Raw genomic sequence first — 10,468 nt, 5'->3', positions numbered from 1 at the left:
ACACACACACACACACACACACACACACACACACACACACACTACACGGTGTATTGTAGAAGGCAACTTGCAGGAGTCTCTCCCCTACCACCCTGTGGTCTTGGAAGCTGAGCTCAGCTTGGCACGCTTTCCAGCAAGTGCCTTTCCAGAACCATCTTATTGGCGCTTGTTTCTTGCAATCGCAAAAGTGTCTCAAAAGTTGATTAGTCATTGTCTTTGCTCTTTTGCTTTCTCCACAGGCCACTCCTACAGACTTTCTTCCTCAATTCTCCCCCTACTATCACAGTCACTAATGACGTTTGTGTTGCTAAATCCAGGGGTTATTTCTTGTGCTTGGATTTCATTTAACCTTCTCCTGCGGTTTAACTCACACCTTCCATTTTAGAAGAATTTTTATTTTCCTTCCTCCTGAATTCTGGGACACTGTATTTTTGAAAGCATTATGTGTGTATGTGTGTGTGTAGATGTGTGTATATGTGTATATATGTACAGATATACACCCACACTTTCCAAAGCCGTGTATACACACACACACACACACACACACACACACACACACATAGATACACGCACATACGTGCACACACACAATTCACACACACACACAGACATGGAGAGAATGTGGTGCTAAGGCAGGGAAGAGTCCAGGCAAAGATATGTGGTGACAATGAGTTACATTAATAATATAAAACTAACACTCTAAAGGATTAATTGTATTACATCATTTCCCTCAAATTGCTATTATATTTTAACCCTACCATCAAAATAAGTTTGCTAATATGGCAATAATATTTTCAATAATACTTTTGCACATTGTATTCATGAACACATTCAAAAGATTATATACCATGGCCAAGTTAGTTTTATCCTAGGAATGCAATATTGGTTCAAAAATTATTCAAATCAGTAAATACAGCACAACACATAAACACAGAAATCACATGGCCATGTCAGTAGATGCAGGGAAGGCCTTTGACAAAATTCAACATCCTTCATGTTAAATGCTCTAAAAAATTCAGGACTACAAGGAACATATCTTAACATATTAAGAGTTATAGGCAAAAAAAATTATACCTGATATTATGAAAAGAGAAATGGAATTTCTTCTAAATTCAGGAATGAATTATTGACACAGGATTTCACTGGCCTGGAACTCACCTTGTAGACTAGGCTGGCCTCAAACTCACAGTGATTCACGTCTCAGCTTCCCAAGTGCTGGGATTAAAGGGCCACCAGTCTCGGCCCAGTGCTTGGAATATTAACAGAGCAGTGAAACAAGAGAAAGAAATCAATGAGATAGAAACAGAAGCAAAGGAAGAAGTCAAAGTTTTCTTATTTTCACGACATAACTGACTCCTCCAGAAGCCTCGTAGGAGCTGATAATTACGGTTAAGGAACTAATAATCATCAGTGAAGAGACAGCTACTGTGAAGAACCCTTCACTCCTTCCATCGAACATAGGATGGCATCTAACATGCATAAAGAACTGTAAAACGAAGCACAGAAGCAGCTAATCTAACCAGGGAGTGACTAATGAACTGAGCAGACACCTCTCAAAAGAACAAACCCAAATGACCAATCAATATAGATATTTGGAAAGTCTTCAAAAAGGATGGAGATGAAGGCTGCTCTTTGAGTTCAGCTTATCTCACTCTGAACGGCTGTCACTAAGAGAACAAGACTAACTGCTGGTAAAGGTGTGGGAGAAGGGAGCAGCGACTCAGTGTTGGCGGAGTATAAAACAACGCAGCCATTGATGGAAATGAGTATGGAGGGTTTTCCAGGAAGTGCCCTGTCACTGCGTGATCTCCACCAGCCATTGATGGAAATGAGTATGGAAGGTTTTCCAGGAAGTGCTCTGTCACTGTGTGATCTCCACCTGCCAGGCCTGTGAAGGTACTGCAGAGAGGAACTGCACATCCCCGGTGACTGCTGCATTAGTAGCCATAGTTTAAAAGCTGGAACTGCCCTGGGTGTCCTCAACGGATGAATGGATAAAGAAAATGTGTTGCATACACAATGCATGCAGTTTTATTTAACCATAAAGAAACAAGGAATCATGACATTTTCAGGGACGTAAGCGAAACTAGAGGTCATTTAAATGAAATGAGTTGTCCTAAGAATGACATACCACATTTTGTTTCACCTGCAGAATCTAGGCTTCAGTGTGTGTGTGTGTGTGTGTGTGAGAGAGAGAGAGAGAGAGAGAGAGAGAGAGACAGAGAGACAGAGACAGAGAGACAGAGAAAGAGAGAGAGAGAGACAAGAGACAGAATTGTAAGGAGGAGCAGCTGGGGTTGGAATAAGGTAGAAGAGTGCATGTTTCTATACAATATTCTGTTTGTGTTTATGCTTTCTGGCCAGAAGAGGACACCAGACCCCATTACAGATGGTTGTGAGCCACCATGTGGTTGTTGGGAATTGAACTCAGGACCTCTGGAAGAGCAGGCAGTGCTCTTAACCACTGAGCCATCTCTCCAGCCCCGAGTGCATGTTTCTAGAAGGGAAGGGAAGATGTGCCAGCGTTGAGATAGCAGGAGAGTGAGAGGAGAGAGGAAGGCGCAGGGCTGTGGGGAAGGGGGATGAGGAAGAACTAATTAATATGACGTACATGAATGAAAATGCCATCATGAAATTACTTTGTGTGCTAGCTTAAGGAATTGGATACAAATAATATCTTTATGTTGTCTTAGGTTCTATAGATCTCAGCAGAGTCTTACTGCTTTCCCAATTTGGTGGGAGATACTGTGCAAATACTTTAAATCTCTGTGTGTTTACAGTTGACATTGCTTAATCTGGGAAACAACCTTTTCGAAGAAATTCCTGAAGAGATGAAATACCTTACCTCCCTGAAGAAACTTCATTTATTTGGGAACAGGATTTGTAGTATTGCTACTGGAGTCTGTGGTAAGTTAGTCAAGAAACATTATAACATTGTATTTAACCCCCAGAGTTTAATAATTTGATAGAAATGAAAAAAGAATTCCACTGTGCAGAAATTAAGGATTTCTGAAGCAATGCTTTTCAGTGTTTAAAAAACTTTTTTTGTTTTATAACACTTTTTGTAAAGTCCATACATGAATATAATATAATTTCATCAAATCCATCCTCCATGCCCTCTCCCACAACCCTTGTATTTTACAACCATATCCCCGCTGAGCAGAGCAGATTCAGCAAGGTCACAAGCCAATCCCACAACTAAGTCAACTGTAAGCTTCTTTTAGAATTGTTATAGACTAAAATGGTTTAATTTGTTTTTTTTTTTTTACCCATAGGCTATCTAGTTCGTGAATAAACTGCTTTTTTTCTGTTGGTATTTTTAATGTTTTGAGTTGGCTGTCATAATTCTCAAGTTGGAGCATTGGAAAGCAGACATCCTGATATCTGGCCCTGTTATTTGCTGTTTCAAATAGAGATTAAGGCGAAATGTAGTTTCATCCTTAAAAGCTAACCCTTTTCAGGATTAGTGATTGCACAGTGGTAGTCCTGGGTGATGAAGCTTAGGGATATCATGATTAGTGGAGGAATTTGTCATTGACTCTGTCACGTGGCAGGAGTTGTGTAGGTGACTATACTTGAGTGGAATATAGAGAAAGTTGGTTCAAAAGAAAGAAAGGCTGTGGCAAGACAGAGACAGACAGACAGACAGGCTGTGTGTGCCACAGCTGAGGGAAACTTGAGAAGAAAGGGAGCTACATCCTGATTGTTCTGCCTTTTAGCTCTTAGCTCCAGTATGTGGTGAGCCTGCTTCTATTCTTTGTCCTCAGATGCCATGGCTTAGGTCTGTAATGATGTGACCCATTTCCTCTTTTTGCCTTAGCTAGCTTATGAGAGTATCTGTTTTCAGCAACCAACAGAACCGGAACCAAGGCGAGAATCCAAGAGGAATTCAAAGATGTATAGAAAACTTATTTCTTGCCAGGTGGCTAAAATGGCTATTGTTTTCTGACAGATGGCTTGCAAGAGTTGGTTCTGCTTAATCTAAACGACAACCGACTTAAGAGTCTTCCTCAAGAAGTTGGCAGGTAAATTTATTTATAGTGAAGCTTGGTTAAACATGACATTCCCCTCCATGCCCAGACTCCATCCCATTCCTTTGAAGGTCTTAGGCCTAGCGCCCAGTAGTCAGGAGTAGGGGTGGTGGTGGTTACAAATAGCACAGGGAGATCCGAAATGTGAATCAAGGCACTGCAGACTCTTTCTTTCTCTTTTGTGTGTGTATGGCATATGCATGTGTGTACACACGTGTTATGGTCGTATGTGTGGAGACACAGTCTGACGTTGGGATGTCTTCCTCAGTCTCTTTCCTCTTTATTTATCGAGAGAGGGTTTCTCACTGAACCCGGAGCTCATCCTTTATGCTTAACTGTGTGGCAGAAAGCACCAGAAATCTGCCTGTCTCTGACCCCTAGCTCTGGGATTACAGACATGTGCCACCATGCCAGACTGAAGGGGGTCCACACTCAGGTCCTCAGCATTTTACCTACAGATCCATTGCTCACTAAGTTTAAGCAAATAATTCCTAACCTACGTGAGAGAAATGAGAAATAGTGGGTGACATAAGAGTGAAACTTGGGGTGTAAAATAGGAGGCCTTAAGGTGATGTTATTGATAAACCGGCTCGGTTCTTGGAGCTTGCTCAAACGCAGGTTGGGCACATTAAATTTTATTTCATGGCTGTCATAAACCATTTTGAGTTCGATGAAGAAAAGTCATATAAAAGCAAAGGATTTAAAAATTATGATGTCATTTTCATTAAATAAAACCTGGCACATTTTATTATCATGAGCAGCAATCAAAACATGCTGTTGTGCTTGTCCAGCACATCTGTGCAGACAGGCCATCATTCTAGTGTTTCTGGACTCAGATGAAGCTCTGTCCTTCCAAGACAGTGTCTACTCTTGAGCTGTTTCTCTGACAGATGGAGAGAACTCTGGTCAGGTTGACTTGGGAGATCTCGATTGCATATTGTACAGAAACATACACATTACAGAGAGCAGCTAGAGGCTTCAGAGAAAATGACAAGGGGAGCAGTCCTCACCTCAGCACAGGGCTTGTCTGTCTGTCTGTCTTCAGAGTCTACTGTGTTCCAACTCATTTGTCTATACTTCTTCCCAAATCTGTTTATAGGGGAGGCAGTACTTTAAGTGGAATTTAAATAAAAAAGATGAATGGGTGCTGGAGAGATGGCTCAGGAGTTAAGAGCACTGGCTGCTCTTCCAGAGGATCTGAGTTCAATTCCCAGCACCCACATGGTGGCTCACAACTATCTATTATATGATCTGATTCCCTCTTCTGGCATGCAGGTATACATGCAGATCACTCATACCTAAAATATAAATAAGATTTGAAAAAAATGAACAATCGTGAAACAATTCACAATAACTAAAATGCCAATAGTTGCTTGCTCTTCCGAGGTTCTAACTTACCCATCGATTGCTGTCTGTGCTGATGTTGATACAGTGAACAGAATGAGACCTGCTGAAGAGATCTGGCGACTCAGGTTCAGGATGTATCTTTGTATATCTAGCCTTGTGACCTCGGACTAGCCAGTTCACTGCCCTAGATCTCACGTTCTCCCCCTGTAATATGAGAAGTTTTAACGGCTGAACTTCTGAGCCCTTGCAGTGGTGTTATGACCGCAGTTTGAGAAGCTGTCTGTGTTTGACGTGGGGTGTGCACTCCTTAAAGACGTGTGTGGACAAGAGGTGATGTACAAGAAAATGAAAGCACTGCAGGCATTAGCGACATGGATCCCAGGCTGTGTGTTTTTTATAGCAAGCTTTAGGCCATCTGTGTTCTGAGCAGGCTGAAGATACAAGCTAATTGGCTATCTTTTCAAGTAGAATTTCACTTGCTCATCCTGGAGAAGTTCCTTTTATTTTAGAGGTTTTATTTTCTTTTTAAATTGTGTATCCACATGCGTATAGTAGTATGTTTAGAGACCATAGGCCAGCATTGAGACACGTGTGTTTGTGTGGATTTGTGCATATGAGTTAAGGTGCCTGGGGAAGCCAGTAGATGGTATGGGATTCTCTGGAGCTGGAGTTACAGGCATCTGTGAGCCACCTGATGATGCTGACTGGGTACACAACCTGGATCACCTGAAAGAGCAGTTTGTGAGTCTTAACGGCCAAGCTATCTGTCTAGATCCAGTGGGAGAATCTCTTTGCCTTTCCATACCTCAGAGCTCTCCATTTTCACAAGGAAGGTGATAATAGTATTTACTTTATAACGTTTGGTGGTTGAACAGTATCTATAAAGGCTTTGTATGATTCAGTAAGTTCTTGGGAGCTAGAGAGATGGCTCTGCAGGTAGTGGCACTCGCTGCTTTTGTAGAAGGCCTGGGTTCCTATCTCAGCACCCATGTGCAGCAGCTCACAACAATCTGTATCTTCAGAGCAGGTGATTTGCCTTCTTCTGGCCTCTATGGGTACCCAAAAGCATGTGATACAGAAGCATACAGCCAAGTGTATGCATGTGTGCTCCCTTGCATGCAACACACACACACAAACACACACACTACTCAAATAAAAATAAAAACAAGTAAATCTTAAAGAAGAAAAATGAGAAAAAGTTTAAAAAATTAATTTCCCAATAAGATTTTTGCTATTATTATTATGAGTTGCTTTTCATTGTAGCTGTTTTATGTTTTTCCCACTCACTCTTCCCAGAGGTGAAAGATTGACTATCTTTTCTATGAATTTTGGAAGAGCATTAGGCCCGTGTAGTGTGGCATCCTCTTCTTGCCCGTCTGGAAATTAAGCACCTGCTTCATCACTAAAGGCTATGAGTTAATAAGCTCAGTTAAGTGAAGGGGAGGTAGGGAGTGGGTGTGTCAACTCTGCTGACGCCTGGCTTCTGTTCATTGACCCAGGAGGGCAGAGAAGAGTTTGTTTGTTAAGATATCTTCAGCTTCACAGCCCGTGGGCTTGGAGTTCAGCTAACTGTTTGAGTGGCAATGCACAGCTGCACAGTTGCAAAGAAGACCACAGAAGCCTCCTGCACACAGACTCTCTGAGACGGAAAGAGGGAGAGGGGAAGGGATCAAAGACCCCCTTCTCACTCCCCCCCCCCCCAGCAGAGCCACTTTTTCCTTTTTAATTTTTTTATTGAAATAGATTCTTCTCTAATACAGTGTATTGCAACCATATATTCCCTCGGTCCAATCCTCCTAGGTCCCCCCCCCACCTCCTTTCTTCCCCATATCTACTCCTCCATTTCCTTTTCAGAAAAGAACAGAATCTTAGCATCCTTAGCATCTGGAAATATCCAGTCAGAACTCAGTTTTTCTGAAATACTCCGTAAAGGGTTTTGTTGGTTGTGGTTCTCACTGTGCTCACCTTTCCAGCAAACGTGCACTTTATCCTGCTTGATCAGCCCAGAATTGATGGATCCTTCCATCTGCAGCCCGCCCCTCAGTATTTTTATTTGTGACGCAGCCTGTGCTGCAGGCGGCTCAGTTGTGCTCCAGCATCCCACACACTAGACTTTCTGGGCGCGGCGCGGCGCAGCGCAGCGCACTGCTTCACCCAGCAAAGCTACTTCGTGAAGTTTTTTTTTTTTTTTTTTTGTCAACGCTGTGGAGGAGGAGAGCAAGGAGGAGCTGCAAGGGCAGCCCTTCTCCTGGTTCACTTTGCCAAGTGCTCTTCCTGCTGTCGTGAAAGGAGAAGGGTGTTAGAGTCCTGGATCGCCTAAACATACAACAGACACATTTGCAATAAGCCCGGGGCGCATTACTGGGAGGAAACAATAGCAGAGGAAAGCCAAAGCGCTCAGCTGAAACACAATGAGGAAGGTGCTCCGTGTCTTTCGCCGTAGGACGTATCTATACATTTTCATTCCTTATTTATTTTTTTTATATCCCAAACAAAGATTCCTCTCCCTCCTCTCCTTCCAGTCCTTTTCCCATCTCTCCTTCCCACCACCATCTGCTCCTTCTCTTTGCTCTTCAGAAATGGGCAAGCCTCCCACGGACATCAACCAGCCATGGTATCAAGTTGCAGTGAGACAAGGCACCTCCTCCCCTATTAAGGCTGGAAGAGACAATCCAGCAGAAGGAAAGGGTCCCAAAAGCAGGCCACAGAGTCAGAGACAGTCCCTGCTCCCACTGTTAGGCATCTCACAAAAAAATCTAAGTTACACAACTGTAACATAAATGCAGAGGGCCTAGGTCAGTCCCATGCAGGCACGACAATGAGACATGTCTGCTCCTGGAGGCACCAATCTACTTCGAGAGGAAGATGGACATCGAAGAGGATCCTTATGGAGTTTGATAGCCATTTGGGCAAGAAACTGTTCTTGCCTGGACTGTTGCATAAACTGGACACAGAGAACCCACAGAGAGAGGACTGCTGAACTTGCCAAAAGGTGAGATGGTCTTTTGGGGTTCCTGACTCATTAATGAATCTGCGAGACATTCTGCAGGATACAGCAAAAAGTGACTGAACTGTCTTTGGAAATTTCCTGCTTGATGAAAATGTCTGCTGGATACTATGGGCCTGAAGGCTGAAGATGGATGCCCCAACGGTACAAAAGAACTTTGGGTGACTGTCCAGGCAACGAGATATCTCTGTCATTTCTAGAGTTTTCTTATTTCTTGTTTACTTAGGTAATATTATATCCTTCTGGAGTCTTTGATGGAGTTGAAGAATGGATAGGTAGTTATAGTTTTCCATTGTTATGATAAAAGATAAAATAGATATAAATATTGTAACTGTAATTCTTGCTTGATAACTGTTTTGTTATTTGTAATTTTGCTATGTTAAAGTTAAAGCCTTCCCTTTTTTATTTAAACAGAAAAAGGGGAAATGATGTGGGAGTGTCATATATCAATCTGTTGATTTCATTGGTTAAGGAATAAAGAAAATGCCTAGGCCCCTTGATAGGCCAACCCTTAGGTGGGTGGAGAAAACAGAACAGGATGCTGGGAGAAAGAAGCTGAGTCAGTGAGTCGCCATGGTTGTCACACTCCAGGCAGATGCAGGTTAAGATCTTTCCTGGTAAGCCAGCTCGTGGGCTACAAAGATTAATAGAAATGGGTTAGATTAATATGTAAGAGCTAGCCAATAAGAGGCTGGAACTATTGGGGCCAGGCAGAGTTTAAAAGAATACAGTTTCCGTGTAATTATTTTGGGGCATAAGCTAAGCTAGCCATGTGGGTGGCCGGGTGCCGGGGACGCAGCCCCGCCGCTCCTATTTCAGCACTCCCTGGCTGTCAGTTCACTGTTTGTGAGCCCCTATGAGCCCAGGTTAGTTGGTTCTGTGGGTTTTCTTGTGATGTCCTTGACCTCCCTGGCTCCTCCAATCTGTCTTCCCTCTTCAGCAGGATTCCTGAGCTCTGCCTAATGTTTGGCTGTGGGTCTCTGCATCAATTTCTACCAGTTTCTGGGTGTAGCCTTTTAATGACAGTTGGGCTAGACACCAATCAATCTATGAGTAGAAGATTAGCATTAGGAATCATTTCATTGGCTTACCTTTTGCTTCTATCCTAGGTCTCTGGGGTATCTTGCCTCTGTGTCCTGGCCCACAGAGGTGAGCTCCCTCTCATGGTATGGGTCTCAAGCTGAGCCAGCCATTAGTTGGTCACTTCCACAATTTCTGTGCCATCTTTACCCCAGCTTAGCTTGTAGGCAGGACAAATTGTAGGTCAAAGGGCTTGTGGTTCGGTTGGGGGGTCCCAAAGCCTCCACTGAAAGTCTTGCTTGGTTACAGGAGGTGGCTGGCTGAGGCTCTGTAGCATTGCCAGGAGTGTTAGCGAGGCTCACCCTCATCGATTCCCGGGAGCTTCCCCTTCACTAGGCTTCTAACTCATCCCAGAGATGCCTCCAGACACCAGTCGTCTCTTGCAGTACTCTCTTCTGCCATCCTCCCTCAACCTGGAGCCACCTTCTCCATCCCCCATCTTATTCTCTCTCAAATTCCTGGCCTCTTTCCCATTCATTGCTGTTGCAAACACGTGCACATACTTCTCTAACTCCGGCCTGCTCCTACATGGAGGTGCTGGCTTCTAAGTTAAACTTGTATCCTGCTACATCACTGAAGGTGTTTATGAGTTGTAGGAGTTCCTTGGTAGATTTTTTTTGGGGGGTCACTTACATAAACTATCATATCACCAGCAAATAGTGACAGTTTGATTTCTTCTTTTCCAATTTGCATCCCCCTGATCTCCTTTTGTTGTCTTATTGCTTTCTCTAGAACCTCAAGTACTATATTGAATAGTTATGGAGGGGCTTCTTTGATCAAGGTGATGATCTCATTTAAGAAGACGCCACCCACATGACCTCCTACAGGCCCAGTTTCATAGCTTAGACACTGGTCGTTAGAATCTACCTAATACATTTATACATTTATGGACAGGCAGACACAGGCTTTCAAGTCTTAGCACTGCCACTTTTCCAAACTCAAGCCACTGTCCCTGTGTCAGATTTGAATCAAGTAGTGTGAGTTTCTTTTTTTTTTTTTTTTT

General features: G+C 43.2%; 1 protein-coding gene across 1 annotated transcript in view; it reads left to right on the top strand.

Annotated features, from left to right (window-relative positions):
• The window catches only part of Lrrc69 (leucine rich repeat containing 69), a 69,958-nt gene that overhangs the window by 8,430 nt on the left and 51,060 nt on the right, over window positions 1-10,468 (top strand). The window contains exons 2-3 of the mRNA XM_005362329.2: window positions 2,781-2,907; window positions 3,953-4,025. Coding sequence (XP_005362386.1) covers window positions 2,781-2,907; window positions 3,953-4,025 — 200 coding nt within the window. The remainder of the gene's footprint in view (window positions 1-2,780; window positions 2,908-3,952; window positions 4,026-10,468) is intronic.

Source organism: Microtus ochrogaster, linkage group LG5, assembly GCF_000317375.1.
Source record: "Microtus ochrogaster isolate Prairie Vole_2 linkage group LG5, MicOch1.0, whole genome shotgun sequence".
Taxonomy (NCBI): Eukaryota; Metazoa; Chordata; class Mammalia; order Rodentia; family Cricetidae; genus Microtus; species Microtus ochrogaster.
The sequence above is the reverse complement of the archived record's forward strand: the minus strand, read 5'-3'. Positions and strand labels throughout refer to the sequence as shown.